We start from the raw sequence: 18,622 nt of genomic DNA, 5'->3' as shown, positions 1-18,622 counted from the left end.
GCTGGCCAAAGGGTGTTGTTAACAAAGGGGGGAAGCTCTGCACCACCAAACCTCCGTTAGCCATCCATTTTTTCCCCCCCCTCCCGAGCGCGGCTGCCCTGTGAGATCCGACGCCAACCACAGAGTCTTTGTGCGGTGGGAGGAGCTCGCCGGCAGGCGGGGCGCTGTGTCGGGCCCGCCCGCACCCGACGCCGCCACCGCCCCACTCACGGGCCCGGCGTGGGTGAGTGGGGCAGCACGGGAGGGGCGGGGGGCGGCCGTCGGTGGGGCCGGTGTTGGCCCGGTTCCGCGGCCGAGGGGCGGCGGGAGGTCCCCGGCCCCCCGTGGGGCGGGGAGCGGAGGTGGCTTCGGGAGCGGGGTGCGCGGGCGCTGCGGCTCCGGTTCCTTCCGCGCTGCCCACGCGTGCCCGCGCTCCTCCCGCTGTCCACGGTGAGCGGCTCACGGGGCCCGCCGCACGCCGGTGCTCGGCACCACCAGCGGGTGATGAGATGCGGGTCCCTCCCGTCGTTTTCCTCCCTCCAACCCCGTCCTCCTGCCGTTCCAGGGCTTCGGAAGCCGAGCCGCTGTCACCGTGCTGGGGCCAGGGTGTGCTTGCCCTGTGGAGTGAGGCTGTGTCCGTGCTGCGCTGGATGGTTGACAGGAAACGCCAAGCACTAATTCATGCCACCCCTCAGCTTGCTTTTAATGTGAGTCTCTGGCCTTCCCGGGAGCTGATGGTGGGGGCATTCCTGCTCTGATGTTTCCGTATCCAGTACGTTTATCCTGATTTTCAGAGAACGTTGGTAACTCTCCCTTCCTGTGTTACCCGTGCGCAGCCCGTGGCAGCCCCAGGCCGTGCAATTATTCATGTCAATTGTTTTTCAGTGGGGATGCAACAGTAACAAAAAAGGTCTTTTTCATGTTTCCCGTACAGCAAAGGGAGCTTCCAAGGCCTGCAGTGGGCTCCTGTCAACCTGGAACTTACCTGATGTGAAAGTAAAACACATCCTTGGGTTTCCTGTGCTTATTCTGGGCAGTGCAAGCGCAGTGTTTTGCAATTGGGAGTGTTGTGAAACTGGTTTCAGTCACTTTGGGAATACATGTGACTGGGTAGCTGCATCTGCCAGGAAACCACTTGGGTAATTCATTTCCTTGGGTGCATAGAAAAGTATGATCCACCCAAACCCCTTCCTTCATGGTAGGTACCTGCACTTTGTCCAGTCTCTACAGCGTGGCAGTAACTCGCCAGCCTGCAGTGGGCAGTATGTCAGACTTCTTAGTTCCTGGAACAAGGTTGCTCAAGCAAGTGTAAATATTAATTTATTGCCTTGAGAAAGTTTGTCATGTGCATTATAACCCCATAGTGGGGGAGGGAAGAGCAAACCTCTGCTTGAAATGGTAATTATTTGTACTGCAGGAGCCGCACTGCTGCCCCTCTGCAAGTGTCAGCACTGTTTGCTGAATTCCCTAAGTGGATAAATGGAGCTTAAATAACACAGCAAGAAGGGAGGGATGGGAACCAGTCACAATGGAAGGCCAGGAGGGATGATATGAGTTAGATGTACAGGCTACGATACACCTGGTTGGGGTTCTCCGGAGCAGAGCAATGTCTACTGGATGGTGGCAGAGCAGGCTGCAGTTGTGGTCAGTTAAGCGATGCTCAGCTGCTGAGTGATTTCCATACAGGAAATGGGGAAGGAAAAGCCAAGGAGTCTCTGTGCCAACTAACCTTTGGGAGGGAAGCTAGGGTGCCCAGAGGGCACAGCAGCACCACATGGGTGCTGTCCTTGGGTTCACTAGGTCTGCCCCCTTCTCACTGCAGCCTTGGGAAGCCCTTTCTCCTGAGAGTTGGAGTGGGGACTGCTCCTGAGGAGGGTCACTAGGGTCTCAGTTGGAGACCTTCACTCAGCTCACATGCAAAGCAGAGGAGTCAGGAAGACACTCTGGGAGCAGGAGTTGCCACATATGCTGGCATTTTGCCTGCTCACAAGCAGCAGCCAACAGGTTTCTCACAGCCAGCGTGTATGGGCTGAGAGCTCGGATGTGCTGGGACGCTGCTGTCACAGACACGTTCATTTTTTTCTCTGCTGTAATTGGGTCTTTCCTCCCATTTACCAGCAAGGGAGCAGCCTCCCTTATCTCTCCTGCTCACCTGGCCACCGATCAGCCTGCTGTAAGCTCTGCCACAGGAGAAGAGAGATCTGCGCTCAGGAGGGGCTGTGAAGAAGACAAGTTTCCAGCTACTTCTGCCACTGCAGTTTCTGTGAGGGTCCTGTATTCCTCAGGTGAGTGCTGGGGAGAGAAACATGAGGTTTAGAGAGACCAGTTCAAGCTACAGACAGGGAGAGATACTCAGAAGTTCCCTGTTTTGCTTTAGTTATCCTCATCCCTGGGGTGATTTAGATCCTGTGTCGTCTTCCTGATGGAATAGTGTCTTTTCTGGGGGCGTTCCAAAGTAAGAGCCAGTCAAGCTAGGACAACATCTGTGTTTTATCCCCCTGCCATTCAGGGGGAGCAAGGTCCAGGCCTTTTGCTCCAGCCTAGGAAAGGCAATCCTGAGTAAGCCTGGGCAGGTAGAAGCTAACAGCTTTTGGACCTAGAGCATATGTACAGCTATAACTGGAGCAATGGAGACCCTGATATGTTTGTGAATGTAAGACTTGATGAGACACTTTCCTGTCTTATCTATGCCTGCAGATGATCATGTTCGTTCTCATACCCAACACCCATTTCTCAGTTGTATGGTCATAGAATCACCATGTTAAAATGGTATATCATGCCAGTGCAAACCCTAGTGAGACTACCACTGCACCAGTATAAAAAAGCCATGTACTTTTTCCTCTTGCTGTCAAAAAATGCCTGGTTTTCCCACATAGGTAAAAATGAAAGGAATAAATGTATTGACCAGAACCAGAAGTTTTAGAGAAGTTGACTGTTGTGTGCTGTGAAGGGTGTGCTCCACCTGAATACAGCTTCTGAACAGGAAAACCAAAGAATGAGATAGCCAGTGTAAGAGCTTCTGAAGTAATACTTGATGTAATGAGAACAGCATAATGGTTTACTCACTTGTTCTGGATTATCTCTCTTGAGACGTAGTCATTGCTGTGTTTCTCGGTGTAAGAACTAAATGTGTCGTTTCTCTTAAAACCAACTTTATGTTGGATTAAAGAAACAAGAATAAATAAGAGCAAAAGGGCATTTTGGTCAGGGAGTCCAGCTGCTGCTGGCTGCAGTGGTTTGCATGGGGGCTGAGTGGAGGAGGCCAGAATGGGTGCTGACATGCACGCTTCAGTGATGGGAAGCTGCAGTAGCAGAACACAAACCCCACATTGTCTCCTGGCCACATACCCAACCATCATGAAGCAGCATCCAAACTGGCTCATGTCTAGACTCAATTTGAAGGACTAAACTTCTTGCCCTGTGTTGTTTTATCAGATCATTTGTCTCCCAGTAGCTCATTAGGACCTCGTTCAGCTCCATTCATGAGAGTGGTGCTGCACATGAGTCACTGAAGTCAGTGTATTAAAGAGGAGCCTGTGTGCTGGAACTGCCAGTGGTCGTGCTTGTCTCTGAGCTGCTGTGACAATATTGACATGAAGCAATGCCAAGAGAATATAATACCATTTGAGCAAAGTCCTAAGCAGGAGGTTGTTGAAAGCAGGACTTAATTTGCAGGCACATGTGTTCATTTGTAGCCATCTCTGAAATGTGTGTTAAAATGGACTTGAGCTTCACAGGCTAAAGGCATTGACACCTCCTTACCTCAGCTGTGGGGACAGTGCTTATGCTACCAGAAGACATTAAGCATATGATGTTTCCACTTCTTGGTTTGCATAAGGAGGCTGCAGTCTTCTCAAGAGCCCCAGTTACTACCATGGTTCAAATCATGGAGGGTGCAGAATCCATGCAGGCATCCTGGCTGTTCAGCCATGGGAAAGCAGGTACCTCGTGTTGTGCTTTGCAGTGTTATAACATGTATTGATGGATTTTCCCTCTTTTATTCCTGTCCTTTAGTCTTCCTGGACCTACCTCTTCTCTCCCAAGATGCTGAGAAGAGTCCTGTGCACAGTGTTGTTCGTGGGAGCCCTGCCATCACTGGCTGAAGCATCCCAGGGCCACATCTCAGTGGTCCTGCTGGGAGCCACAGGTGATTTGGCCAAGAAATATTTATGGCAGGGTCTATTCCAACTCTACCTGGACCAAGTGAGCAGCGGCCACAGCTTCACCTTCCATGGGGCTGCACTGAGGGCTCTGGAGCCGGGGCAGAGGTTGATGTTTGATGTGCTGAAGAAGCTGTCCTGTCCCCCAGATGAGTCTCCCAACAGATGTGCTGTGCTCAAGGACCAGTTCCTTAAGCTGAGCCAGTACCACCAGCTGAAGACTGCCGAGAACTACACTATGCTGAACAGAGAGATTGAGACACTGCTTCGCCAGGAGGGGCTGAAGGAGGCTGGGAGGATCTTCTACTTCTCAGTACCCTCATTTGCCTACACAGAGATTGCCCGGCACATCAACAGCAGCTGCAGGCCCCCTCCAGGAGCCTGGTTGCGTGTGGTGCTGGAGAAACCTTTTGGCCACGACCTGCAGTCAGCCCAGCAGCTGGCTGCAGAGCTGTCAAGCTTCTTCAGGGAAGAGGAGATGTACCGGGTGGACCACTACCTTGGCAAACAGGTGAGCGCTTGCAGTGCGCAGGTTGAGGGGCTTGGTGCAGGGAGAGTGTTGGATGTCAGTTCAGCATCTAATGAGTGTTGTTCCCCTCTCAAATCGAGGCAGAGCCACTGAGTTTGTTCCCAAGCATCCATTTGCTATGGAATCCTGTACTTACCAATCTCACAGATCAGAGGAAACATGCATCACAAAGTTAGAGTGATGGAGGTCTCCTCTCCCGAGGGAGGCCAGGCTGCAGGGGTGAACTGTGTGTGTGCCTGAAGGAGAGGTGCAGAATTCATCTGGTCTTCTCACCAAGGTCAGGGCTTTGATTTCGCTGAATAAGCAGTGCACTTTCCCTCTCCTAGTTCTCCCGTCTCATTACACACAGGCCTCTCTGCTTAGCTGTGGCTTCCAGAAGCAGCTTTTAATTTGATATACGATGTCGCTGATGGGATGCTAGTTTTGCGGGATGCTTAGGAGGAGGTTTCTTCCTGCCCTGTGCTCCACTCAGGGCATGGAGGACTGGCTGCTGCAGGGACAGCTCAGGCTGTGGAGCTGCATTGTCCCAGAGGGAATGTGTTCAAGGACATGCCAACGTTCTTTTAGAGGAATGTGATGCCACATTTTGTTTCAGCCACGGCACTGTGGCCACATTTTACACAGCGGGTTGTATGTCTGGCTGCAAGGAGAGCATCTCTACTGAGAGACAGGATTTCTTCTCTCTTTCCTTTCTTTTCCTTTTCTCCCTAAAAGAGCTGATGGCTTTAGTGGTGCAAGCATCTGATCTGACGTATTTCAGCACTTTGTAACTGTGCGTTAGTCCCAGGATGGTCTGACTCAGCCCTTTGTCCTTTGACAGATAGAAACTGAGTGCCTTGCAGTTTGTAGTTCAGCCTTTTCACATGAAACCTCAAAATGCCTCAGAAAAACCTTTAATGTCCCCATTATGCATCACTCCATTGCTGATTTTCTCCTCTCTGACCCACTCTGCTCTCTGCTGTGTGACATGTCTGGTAGTGCTCCAGAGCTGGGCACATCCCAGTGCTGGATGAGGCAGTGAGGCAGAGATACTGTGGCAACGTGGTGAGTTTTTGTTGGGTCTTTGATTTCTCCTTTCACAGGCTGTAGCCCACATCCTGCCTTTTCGAGATCAGAACCGACACTTTCTGGATCCAATTTGGAACCGACATCATGTGGAAAGAATGGAGGTTGTCTTGAAAGAGACTGTGGATGCTAAAGGTTGGTGAGGCGAGTGTGCAGAGCTAGGGTGGATGAGGAGAACTGGCAGCTTCATTACCTATGTGAAAGTGGCCCTTGACGTAGTGCTGGGGCAGTAACAAAAAAGAGCAGATAAATAGTATGCTGCTCCCTGGAGATAAAGAGGGACTCTTAGACTACGTTAGGGGCTGACTCACTTGCAGGTAGTATTGCTGCTTCCAAGAAAAGATTCCCATTGCAGCTCAGCTGGGAGCAGGGGCGGAATCCCCCACCTTTTTCTGTTGCAGTGTTTGGGGGGGGATTGTACCTAGCTTTCTATCCCAAATCCTGGTAAAAAGCACTGGATTTGGAATCGATGCAATCTTCAGCTGCAACATTCCAGCTGTTGTAACAACAACGCTTTTGTATTCCTGTCCTGTTAGCTACCAAGCTCACACTGAGTATACATTTGTGCTGTTCTTTGGAAGATGCTCTTGCATCTTTTGCCTGGGTGTTGCTCCTGTCAGCTAGTTGGTGTCAGTCCAGGTACCTAGCTCAGCCTGTGTTTGTCTGCCTGTTTCCGTCCCTTCCTCTCTGTATTAAGAAAGAGCATTGCAGAGAGAAAATCCAAGTTGCTAGCATGGGTCTCCTGCTGAAGGACATGGCTGCAATCCCTCCCTGCAGTGCTGCAGCATCCGCTCTGCAGTGCTCAGCATAAAGCACTCCGGGCTGGACTGCCACCCGCAGCACTTACTGGGATGTCAGGTGCCCTCGGTTCTGCAACATCAGGATTGCTTCTCCACTTGCTTTACCTCCTCTTCTCTCTTTCTCCTCCCTCCCTCTATTCCTTCCTCTACCACCACAAACTCAATTAATGCAATTTTATCAAACTTGAGTAATCTTTGGTTTTGCAGCCCAGACCTCACCGGGGCCTCTTTGTGGGAGAGAGATGCACTGCAGAGGGATTTAGGGAGAACAATGTTGTGTGTGCATAGCCCCAGCCCTGTATCCTCCCTGCTCTGAACAATTTTATGAGTTTTCATTCGATGTCTTTTTTCCCCTGTGCAGCTTCAGCTGGCAGCCTGGCTCCCAGCAGTTCTGCAGCATTGATTACATTAATGAATGTGCCTTTGGATTAGAGCAAGGGAGATAAATGTATCAATCAATAGGGAAAGCCTATGGCTGTGATGCAGTCTGCAGTTTGCAGCCTGCTGCTGCTGGACTGCAGTAAGGCATCTGTTTGAGTCACTTTCTTCCTAAGTGCGTTGTCCTTCTCCCCCTGTTCCCATCTGCATGAGAGGTCAGGCAGGAGAGGAGAAGCAGGGATTTGTGCATGGAATTTTGTCTCTGAAGGCTGAGCCAGATCCTTCTTAGTACATGAAAACAGGGGAAAAGAGACAACAAAGAGCAGTGGTTATTGCATGGACCCGCTGGGGTCCCTGCTCTGACCCTGCTTTCCAGCTACTCTGTCAAAGCTTTAGTGTATAACTGCACACTGTGGGGAGTCCAGGGCCTGGGTGCTGTGACCTGTGGGACAGGAGTGCTGGATGTGGGAGGTTTGAGCTGGACATTGCTGCCAGTCACTGACTGCAGCTCCTGAAAGCATGAGCAGTCCAAGAAAGCAAAGCTGCCTTCTCCTTTGTGAACTCAGCAAGAGCATTACTCCTGCTGGGTTTAGGCTCTGTAAGCACCCAAAAGGAGGATTATGTCTGGCTCTGTGGAGAACAAGCAGTCCCCTAGAACCTTTTATCTCTATTTTAGTAGCAGAGACAATTTGGAAGCTCCTCTGGAGGGAGAGCAAAGGCTTCGAATCATAGAATGGTTTGGGTTGAAAGGGACCTTTGAAGATCGTCTAGTCCATACCCCTGCTGTGAGCAGAGACATCTTTCATTAGACCAAGTTGCTCCAAGCCCTGTCCAACCAGACCTTGAACGCATCGTGATGAGACGTCCACAGCTTCTCTGAGCTTGGTAGCTTCAAGTTAATTACTGGGCCAGGAGAAGAGGAGCTTGGTGCAAACCAGCCAGGGCTTGTGCTCTTTGTTCTCCTTGGCACACACATTACACATGCAGAGGGGGAGTCTGCAAGAAAACCACATCAGCTCACCAGCATCTTACCTCCTCTTCCTCCTCAGGCCGCACCAGCTTCTATGAGCAGTATGGAGTCATCCGGGACGTGCTGCAGAACCACCTCACCGAAGCCCTGATGTTCCTGACCATGGAGCTCCCAGCCAACGTGAGCAGGGCTGAAGAGGTTCTGCAGTGCAAGCTGCAGGCCTTCCAGTGCTTGTGGGGCCTGGAGAAAAACAGTGCTGTGTTGGGTCAGTATCAGGCTTATACCAGCCAAGTACAGGAGGAACTGCAGAAGGCACAAGACTACATCAGCACAACACCAACCTTTGCAGGTGAGAGTTTGGTCTGGGCCCTGGAGAGGGGAATAGTCTAGAGCTGAGGAGAGCAGGAGATGGGAGTCCTTGTGTGCTGATACCAGGTCCGTGACCCTGGACCTCACTGCTGACACAGGGATGTCTCCAGGCATCCGCCAGCATGGCAACTGGGAGGTGTAACAAGATAATACTGTTATCGTGTTAGTTTACTAATGATCCAGGGAATGAGGCATTGCATAAGAGCTAAGTCCCATTATTCTTGATAAGATCTCAGTGTTATTTTTAGAAGTGGCCTGCAAACTGCTTTGCCTTTTCATAAAGACAGGTTGTGCTCTGCATCTGAGGGGTAAAGCATTGGCAGTTCTCTGTGATTAGTAGACCACGAGGCCATTTCTGGCCACGCTGTGTCTTCTGAACATGAAAGATTTTGTCTGAGTGATACTCGTGCTTAGAAACTGGTTTCATGCAAGATGAAAGGAGGCTTATCAGGCCTGTGGGAAGCACAGCGGGGTAGCTGGAGGGCAGTTAGTGCAGTGATATCATGAAAGGGCTGAATGTGGAGCGAGAAACACAGTGGATGCCAAGATTTCTGGGAGCTAAGGAAGGAGAATGTTGGGTAGGTGGTAGAGATCCCCTCAAATCTGCTTGCTGTTGAGGTTTAATTGGGTAGCACTGTCATTTCAGGTGTGCTGGTTCACAGTGGCAGCCTGCGTTGGGAAGGGGTCCCCTTCCTCCTCACTTCTGGGAAAGCTCTGGATGAACGGGTGGGTTATGTCCGTGTTCTCTTCAAGAACCGGGCCTACTGCACTCAGAGCGAGACTCTGCGGGATGCAGGGCACAGCCAGTGTAAAGCCAAGCAGATCATCTTCAACATTGGGCACGGTGCCCTCAGCACCCCTGCGGTGCTGGTGAGCAGGAACCTCTTCAGGCCCATCATGCCAGAAGGCAGCTGGAGAGAAGAAGTGGGTCAGTCGGACCTGCGCATCTTTGGACAGCCATTGTCTGATTACTATGTGTATGTCCCTGTGAAAGAGAGAGATGCATACGCTGTCCTCATCTCCAACATCTACCATGGCAGGAAGGACTTCTTCATTACCACTGAGAACCTGCTGGCCTCCTGGGCATTCTGGACACCGCTGCTGAACAGCATCTCCAACCAGCCCCTGCGCCTCTACCCAGGGGGTGTGGAGAACCAGCACCTCTTAGACTTCGAAATGGTGAGTGGGGAAGTGGCATTCACCGTGGCAGAGCCATTGGAACTGCTGAGCCACAAGAGGCTGATGCCAAGTGACTTCAGGACCATCCAGTCCAAGTTTCGGCAAAGCCCACTGGTCTCAGCGTGGTCTGAGGACCTGATTTCCCAGCTGGCTTCTGACATGGAGGAGGCAGCAAGCAGGACTGTGGCACGCTCTGGGCAGTTCCACCTGGCCCTCTCGGGTGGCTCAAGCCCAGTGGTCCTATTCCAGCGGCTGGCCAGACACCATTATGCCTTCCCATGGAAGCACACCCACATCTGGCTGGTGGATGAGCGCTGCGTCCCCCTCACTGACACTGAGTCCAACTTCTTCACCTTGCACAACCACCTCCTCCAGAGCGTCAGGGTGCCCTACTTCAACGTCCACCCCATGCCTGTGCACCTGAACCAGCGTCTCTGTGTGGAAGAGGACAGGGGCACGGAGCTGTACGCCAAGGAGATCACGGCCCTGGTGGCCAATGCCAGCTTTGACCTGGTGCTGCTGGGGGTGGGCACTGATGGGCACACTGCCTCGCTCTTCCCCCACTCTGAAGATGGTTTGGAAGGGGCTCAGACTGTGGTGCTGACTGAAAGCCCTGTCAAACCTCACCAAAGGATGAGCCTGAGCCTGCCCCTCATCAACAAGGCCAGGCGGGTGTTTGTGCTGGTTTTGGGGAAGGGCAAGCACGACATCACCACCCTGCTCAGCAGAGTGGGCCACGAGCCCAGGAAATGGCCCGCCTCGGGTGTCAGCCCCAGCGCCGGCCAGCTCGTGTGGTATGTGGATTATGAAGCTCTGCTGGGGTGATGCCTTCACAGTGTCCCTCCTCCCTTGTCTGCGTGGATTTTCCTACACAATGTCCATGTTTTCCCGCTGCCAGCAGCAGCTTCATCACTGAAGGACTCCTCTACCCCGTGGCCTGCAGTGCCTCTGACATCCGAGCCCGGAAAGGAGCTTGGCTCAGTGCTCAGAGCTAAGTAGGAGCCAGGAGCCCCAGGCAGCATTTCTGGCTCTCCTGGGGGTTCTGACTGCGACTTTGGACAGATTACCTCACCTTCAAGTGCCTCTGTTCTCCCTTTCAGGCCTTTGTGGTCATTAGCATTATTTAACTACCTCGCAGGCACTACAGAAGACTTGTTACACTAAGTACCTGCCAAATTTTATGGTTATTATTTTAATTCTCAGGCTAGAAGACAGTGATAACATGTTTATCCCTTACCCTGGTCAGTCTGGCCAGGGCAGTGTCATTGTCTCAGTAAAATGATGATTCTGTGCCCATGGGTCTGTAGTCTCGTGTGTGTGCAGCCCATGTGGGTGTCAGCCAGACATGGACCATGGCTGGAAGCAGAGACACCCATCTGCTTTTGTGGTATGGAGCCCCTAAATGGTGACACTGCTTTGTGAGCCCCATGTGGTTCTGAGTCTTTGCAAATTGCCCAGCAGCAGAGGCTGAGGTTATAAGCAGTAATTTGCTGCTTTCATTAAGTGCAGAGCTGGTACCATGGGGATGGAGAAGGAAGACACATTGCTTTTTATGCTGTTAGAATAATGGGGACAGGGTGAAGAATGTGGCATTCACAGAGCTGTTATTTGGCTGAAGTGCAATAATTGTTGAGGGAAAAGCTTGGTGTTCAGAGTTGTTTGGGCTTAGCTAGCAAAGAAATGTTTTCTTTAGCTGTCTTTGTCTCCTTCTCTGACATGACCTTTTCCCTGTCCTCAGAATTGAGGCTTGCCATGGCATGGAGTGCCTTGTGAAACTATGGGAGGCGGCTTTATAAACTATCCACATATCTGTCAGTACAGCACACATTAACGTAATTACAGTGTTTGCAGATGGTGGTGGTGGGGTTTGAACTCAGAGACTGACTTAGAAGGGGAGGGAAGTTTGTGCTTATCCCTTGAGCACACGGAACTAGCAATTGCATCTCTGACAGGACAGCAATAAGTGGTTATAGACACGTGTAGTCCTGTTGCTCACAGGAGGGGTTGAAGACATCCAGTCCTACCTAAAGACCCCGTTCTCCCCGTCCTAATTTTCACCTTCGCAGGCCCTGTTTCCACAGAGAAGTAGCTGTGTGTGTGTGTGACCCAGGGCCTGAGGGCTCTGCAGGGACCCCAGTGCTGACAGGAGATGGCGCCTGGACCTCGACAAGCAGCAGTGAGGTGTCCTGCTCTTTCAGCAGGGCTGCTCAGGGGCTGTGCCAGGCTTGGCTGCCCTTCACAGCCCTGAGCCTCACAAGGGAATAATAGGAACCTCAGGAGTGGACCTGGGAGTCTAGTGACCCTTTAGGGACCTAAAGTCTGCAGGGAAAAGCAGCAGACTCTGCTTTAGAAAGCTGGGCAATAGGGGTTGGCTTCACATCCTTCCCTGTGCAGGGATCTGCTGGATCCTAGTGATGAAGATGCCGATCCGGGTACAAATAGGTGCTATGGACGGACAGCACATGGAGCAAGGCGGGCAGGTCTAGACAGCCTGTATTCAGCCAGGTTCACGAGGTGTTGCCTTTCAGCATAATGCTTGTATTGATGCAGAAATCAGAATTGCCTCTGCTGCCTGCACAGGTAAGTGCACTGCACAAGCTCTAGAGAGCCTGGTACTCCCAGCAGTGCCTCAGCCAACAGAGCCAGGGAGAACATAACCTGGCAGAAGCCCTTGGAAAAGGCCAGATTCTCAGGGAATGGCTGTGATTTCTGGCAGACACCCCCACCACACCTTGCAGATGGTCCAGAAGAGCTACAGTCGACATGTTGTCATGTTGTATTTGACTAAGCTGAGTTGCACTGATGCGCATCGCATTGCTATAGCATGGGAAGGAAGGGGGGTTGTGGAGGAGTAGCTTTCTCAAGAGCTCAAAGGCAGAAGAGACACAAGTGCCTTTAACTGGTCTGTTTTGGCAACTGGGATGGCTGGTTATCCGTCTCTTGTGGGTGTTCATGAATAAGTGCTCCTGCCTGTTTCATGGTTACAGGCAGCCTCAACTACAAGCACAAACAGCAAGGGGTGAAAATGAATGCCAGGGGAAGAGAGTAGCCTAAAAAAAGCAGGAGAAAGGCGAGCATCTTGCTGCAGGACTGGCTTGTCAAGTGGATATGCTGATGGTGGAGGCCGGAGTAAGAGCCTACACCTAGGACTTAACTGCAGTAACTCTCTTCCTAGATGAGTGCTGGCAAACACTGGCTCCAGAATATAACAGAGTGGCTGAAACAGCCGTGCAGAGGAAGATGTTTTAGGTCTGGTATGTCCATAAACTCAAACATCATTTTTCATGTCTGAAACAAAACCAGCCATGTTAATAACTTCATTCCAGTTCATTTGGTGTGAAGGAACAAGCTTGAGTAAAAAATTGACCTATGTGAGAATAAATGTCTTGTTGTGAATGACAGAGTTCATTACTACTTTATGGATGACTGTGGCATTGGTGTTTTCCTATTTCTGCACACTTGCTTGGTAATAGTTGGCTGGCACCTATTGGAATAAGCACTGATTTTACAGAGGTTTATTTGCACTTTTACATAAGCATGTGGAGGGGTTTTTTGCTCTTCCCAGCTGAAAATAGGGTTCATTTGTGAAGTCTCTAATGGGGGACCCCAAAATTCACCCTAGACTTTATTAAAGCCAGTAAAAGCTCACATACGCTTTCCTCTGTGAACGCTGTCTGGAATCCTTGGGGGTTTGGGGTTTTTGTACAACTCTTTCCCTTTACACAGACAATTCCCATTCAACTCTTTAATACTTCACCTTTGCCAAATGGAACCCAAGTCTTTTTAAATACATCGAATCTGTGACTGGCAAGCGAGAGGCTGCTGATGGGAAGAGGGTTAAATGAGCAGTGAATCTGATGAGGAAGAATGGTAGAAATCCACTGGGCCTCAGGCCAAGGAAGCAGTGCTATTTTTGTGTTGGAAAGCTATTAATAGGAGACATGCACCTTCTAGCGAGCTTGTGTTAACCTTTCCTTGCAAAAGCAACTCCTTGGGGTAACTTCTTAGAGTCTGCTTCTCTCCTGTGAGTATTGATACCAATTTGATTGGGTTTTTAAATGAAAGTGCATTCCAAGAATTCAGTGCTGTGATTATTGGTACGTTTTACAGGAAACTAACAGTGGAAGTAATTCGGTTTTCAACTTTTATAAATCAAGTTGTAAAATCTTCTTTTTCCCCGAGTAAAATGTTGCGATTCTTGTTGCCTTGTGTAATAGAGAATTTTATTTATAAAAAAAGAAATGGTTTTTAACGCAAGTGTCTTTTCATTTCTCTCAACGTCTGGTGGTCACTCTGGGGTTTTCTCTCTCCTTTGGGTGGGTGAGGTTTTCAAGCTCTAGTTGTACAAGGAAGACAGCGTTGGATTTCTGGTGTGCAGGCTTAAATGCTCACTGACTCTTTTATTGTGTATCATCCGAATGAGGCCAGGACTTTGCAACCCAGAGGAACAGCCAAAGCCCTTTTAAGATGAGAAAATGGAATCACCCAATTTTTTGCAGGGTCTCTGGAAGTCTCTGCTAAGCTGTATTTACTCCCTGAGTTGCATAGATACCATCATCACAGTACAGAGTTGCTTAATAACATAGACTGTATAGAGCTGTGTTTAGCTATCATCTATTCAAGGTCTGAGCTGAGCTGATGCAGTTGAACTTCAAGAACAAGCTCTGGCAGGGTCCCAGCACAGAGGCCTGGCCTCTGAAAGGGCACTGTCACTCACAGACTTGTGTGAGGTTTCAGTGCATTCCTGGCTGCTAATAGAGCAGAGCATTTCTATGGTACCAAGTGATATGGGTCTTCCCCTCTTCGGTGTCCAGATCCTCTCCAGCGCTCCTTTGGTGTCCAGGTATGTTGCTATGACGTGTATGATAGCTTCTGATGCTGTTGGTAATGCTGAATTAACTAAAATGCCTATAGATTGGAAGATGGCTGTGCAGGTGAGATTTAACAGCCAAGCCATAGGGCTGGGACATCCAGGTCAGAAGTGTTTTAATTCTAGTTTAGAGAGAATTTTGTTCTAGTTTACACTATTGCACAGCACTGAAAAGAGGTACCCAAAGCAGTTACAGGATGAGTGAATCCTCCCCAAACAGGGAGCAGAGGCACTGGTGGCAAAAGCAGCAAAACTCTTCAAAACAAAGGTTTTGGTGGTGTGCTTGACCTCTCTTTTGGCCACAGCTCAGGGCAATCCTCAGTAGGATTTGGCCTCCGGATTCATCGCCTGCCTTGGTAGGGGTTTGGTTTATTGCCTTTCTGTCCCCAAACAGGGACTGCTGCCTAAAAAGAGGCGAGGAAGGAGATGGAGGGGAGTGAGTGAAAACCAGTCCATTTGAGTGACCCCCAAACAAGCTGCCCTGTGAAATGTCTGTGGGTGACGAATCGACTCGGTTCATTCCAGGCGCTCCCGCTGTGGAGAGCTGGCACCATGTCCGGTAGCAATGCAGCCCCAGGCTCCCCTGGAAGCACCGCTGTGCCAGGCCTGTGCCCTCCGGCTGCTCCCTGCGGCGGGACGTGCCGGCTCTGCTCTGCCAGGGAGGATTTCCCGCAGGAGCTGTGTCCTCATGGAGCTGCGACCAGGCAGCGCCTCAGATTTTCCTTAAACAGGGCTCCCTTTCCATAGGCATCTCCTTAGCCACAAACCAATCTGGGTCTTGTGTGAAGGAGCAGTGGTGCTGTTGCTGAAATGAGAGCTGTGCTCAGACACAGCAGGTTCTTTTCTGTACATCCCAGCCTATTTTTAAGGGGATTCAGGCGTTTTTTTCACGCTTTGCTTTTCTTACATGGGGATGTTCTATGGGCTGGCCCAGTCCTGTCTGTGATTGAAGATGCGGGCAGGGTCCCCCTACTGATTGCAGACATCCTGGTGGTGGAATAGGAGCTCAGATACCTCTCGCTGGCTGAGCTGGGGGAGGACTGGAGCTGCAGCTGGTACCATAAATAAGTTTCCCCACATGAAGAAGGGAAATGTGGGGTCAGATTCAGGGAGAGGGAGGAAACGGGAGGAAGAGACCAAATACTCTGTGTCTGTCTGAGGTGTGCATATTCCATTTGGGAATGTGCTTATGGGATAGACCTGACTGATGTTAAACAGCTCAGTTTGGGAAAAGCAAAAGTCCTCAGCAAAAGGGAGGGGAAAAACCATGGGTGGTTTTCATCTTTCATAGGATTCATCTGACCGCATGGATCCTGCATCATCCCACAGCTTTCTAGAGAGCCAGTTTGGTCGTGATACAGCATCACGCTGTGTGCCCCACGGTGGCATTGCAGAGGGAAAGGAGTCAGGAGTCCTTATGTTCCCAGTCCCATGGGTATCGCTGGTCTGTGGTTAGCAGAAGAGAGCTGAAAGGGCAGGACACTGCCACTGATTCACGGGGTGAGTCACATTGCTCGCCTGAGTTCCCCTTTCCTCCTGCTCTGCAGCAATGGTAAATTAGCTGCCTCGTGGGGATAGGAGGTTTGGAAGAGGCCGGAGGAATGCTGCTGGGGGGATGGAGTGCTTTACCCTACAGCATCCCTGTATGTATCAAGTCATGTCCATCAAACAGGATCAGCCAAACCCTTGCTGGGAACAGCAGCAGTCGAAAGCTTTTGAGCACAAAGCCAGAGCCTGTTCTTCTGCCATTATCTGCTGCAAGCAGATGCTGCCTGGCATCTCCTTTCCTAACAGCAGTGCTTGGACGTGACCAAACTGTCTGACAAACCACCCACACGCTGCAGTGTTTTGACTCGCAGAGGGACATTGCTGTAGATGCTATTCCGGAGCTGCTTCCCCTCTGCAAGTACTTGGGTGTCTGCGAGTGAAAAGGCGCTCTGGAGCCGAGCCTGCCAGCAGCAGAGGGTGCTGCTCCCTCACGCTGCGGGGAAACGCCGTTCCCAGCCCAGTCCTGCCGGGTTCCAGGGGCACAGACCAACACAGCTGGGCCCTCACACCAGCTCTTCTGCGGCTCTTTGTGAGCCACACACAGAGCAGGGATGAGCACTGATCTGTGGCACAGGGAGCTCTCTGCTCTGCGTGCTCCCATGGGAGCTACTCCGCAGCTGCTGTTCTGTGTTATCCTGGTTGTTACCCTTTTCCATTCATGGCCCTCCATCGGAGGCAAGGAACTCTTTTTTTAACTGCTTCCCCACTCCCAGGGGCTTCTTTATGCACAGACTGCAGCCATGTGCTTAGCCCCCTGCTGTAGGCTTGTGACATATGGTGCAGTGAGCAAAAGGAGTGTTGTGATGTGTCCTTTTAACTGCACTTATCAGCCAGTAAAGCTACCATGATTTTAAGGGGGTGCTCCTGGCATTAAGGGGTAGTGACATCCGTAGTACATATACTTCAGAGGTAACTGGGCAACCAGCTGATGCTGTAAGGGTAGCTCCAAATCAGATTGGAAGTTTGTAGAGCATCTTCTGCATCCAAGAGCTCCAGTTAGGTACATCTCATTCTTTAAGGCAGCCACTTCGCACCCAGCACCCTGTGCTGAAGGCAAAGGAGCAGGGACAGGAGACACCACAACAGGCCCCTCCTTTCCTGGTGAATGTAAAGCAAAATACCTGGATTCCACTTTGGTATAGATAAAGGGTTTCAGGGTTTCCTTTCATTCAAAAGCCCCATTTACTTGTGTTGCAGTCCACGGAGTGTTGTATTGACTGTGCTGACATCTGAATTCACAGGCAGAGGCTAACTAAAAGCAAGATGACTGCTTTTTGTTCCTGCAAAGGGCCCCTGGGGATGCCTCTTTTTTCCTCCTTCATCCCACTCTCTTTACCCTTTTTCCACCACATTGAGCCATCTTCCAGCTGAGAAGGGCTTGTTGATTGTCCTCTAAGCAGGCTTGGCAGGATTTCTACCTCATGAGGCTGCTGTTTTAACAGCCTCTTTCTCTGTTCTGCGGCACACTGGGTTACTTTGGCTTTGTTGCTGTACATTACAGACACTCATTGTTCACTATCTGTTGCATTGTCTCCCTTAATTCCCACAGGCAGAGCCTGCATGCAGCACGTACATGTTTCCGGGCAGAGTGTTTACTCTCTCTGTCTCCCCCGAGCATAGAAAGCTGCATGTTTTCTGTCTGCCTGTCTTTATACACCCCCCAAAATGCAAACTAATAGCATCCCCTTTGTCTTGCTACATTCCACCAGCTTACAGCTGCAAGGTTGGTCTCAGTCAGGCATAAAGCACATGTACAAAGTCTGTACCAGCCTAAGACTCCGTGCTCTTAAGGATTTACGTGCTTAACTTCAGACATTCAAAAGGGACCCACTTCCAGACCCCACAGCTAATCCGCACTGCTGAATGCAGACCACAAGAAAGGAGGCATGCCAAGTCATTCCCCATCCCACCTCCCTTTCGATAATCCTAGCACAAGGATGAGAGCTGGAAAGGTCTCTTCTAACCCAGGCTCCATCCCCAGTTAGTTTTCCAAACAGGCTTAGAGGGATTCCGTTGCAGACCATGAACGCTGGCATTTGTCAGTCACCCCCCTCTACCACTGTTTGCACTGTTGCTTGAGATGTAGACAGTATTCAAAGCAAGTGATTGAAGATAGCAATTCCTGCTTCTTGAGGAAGCAAGAAAGTCAAATATTAAGGAAATAGAAGGAGACAAGATTCCGTAGGAGCTGTGATCTCATCTGGCGAGAAGCCACCACAAATCTGAGTTCTGCTTCAGCACTTGTCACGTCTGGTTTCCTCCAACTTCCCTGCTGTTTTCTTATACCTCCTCCACCCCATTTCTCCCTCTCACTGTAAAGAGCAGCAGTCTCTGTTAGAGAAGCCCTTGCACACCTGGAACTAGTGCACAAGACTGTGAGCAGCCCTCAAAGAAGCTCACATCTGGCAATGGCAGTGTGCCGTAGGGTGCCCAGGGAGAGACAATGGGTCTTTAGTGGTGACCAGCGCTGGGAGGCAGGTATCACTACTACTGGAGTTAGCAGCTCAGTTCACAGGCAGACCAAAGCCTGCTGAGTTTCCCGTGCAGCTCTCAGGCATCATTCACAACAGTGATGACATGTCTGCTCCTGCACAAGGTGCTCATGCTGTGCTGACCCTGGGGAGCTGTGGCTAGGCAGGCCAAGGAGAACCTGCTTTTGTGTCTCCTCAAGTGAGGTCCTGGGCTTGTCTTGGGACCCTGGCCTTGGGCATTGCTCTGTTACTCTCCCGGGTCAGAGCAGAGGAGGAGGAAAAGGGCTTGGGAGAAAAGGAAAAT

At 50.7% G+C, this 18,622-nt stretch overlaps 1 protein-coding gene across 2 annotated transcripts; it reads left to right on the top strand.

Moving 5' to 3' along the window:
• Nucleotides 1-473: 473 nt before the first annotated feature.
• Nucleotides 474-13,681, top strand: H6PD (hexose-6-phosphate dehydrogenase/glucose 1-dehydrogenase). Of its 2 annotated transcripts, none has more exons than XM_065696373.1 (5): nt 474-686; nt 3,994-4,650; nt 5,751-5,868; nt 7,961-8,230; nt 8,897-13,681. In XM_065696373.1, exons 1-5 carry the CDS (start codon nt 489-491, stop codon nt 10,252-10,254), a joined length of 2,601 nt encoding a protein of 866 aa, XP_065552445.1. In that variant the 5' UTR covers nt 474-488; the 3' UTR covers nt 10,255-13,681. The 2 variants fall into 2 exon arrangements, with proteins under 2 accessions (XP_065552445.1, XP_065552444.1); XM_065696372.1 differs by lacking the exon at nt 474-686 and adding an exon at nt 2,175-2,264.
• The last annotated feature ends 4,941 nt before the right edge of the window (nt 13,682-18,622 follow it).

The sequence above is a fragment of the Lathamus discolor genome, chromosome 16 (genome assembly GCF_037157495.1).
Source record: "Lathamus discolor isolate bLatDis1 chromosome 16, bLatDis1.hap1, whole genome shotgun sequence".
Taxonomy (NCBI): Eukaryota; Metazoa; Chordata; class Aves; order Psittaciformes; family Psittacidae; genus Lathamus; species Lathamus discolor.
This window is presented reverse-complemented; position numbering and strand designations above follow the sequence as displayed.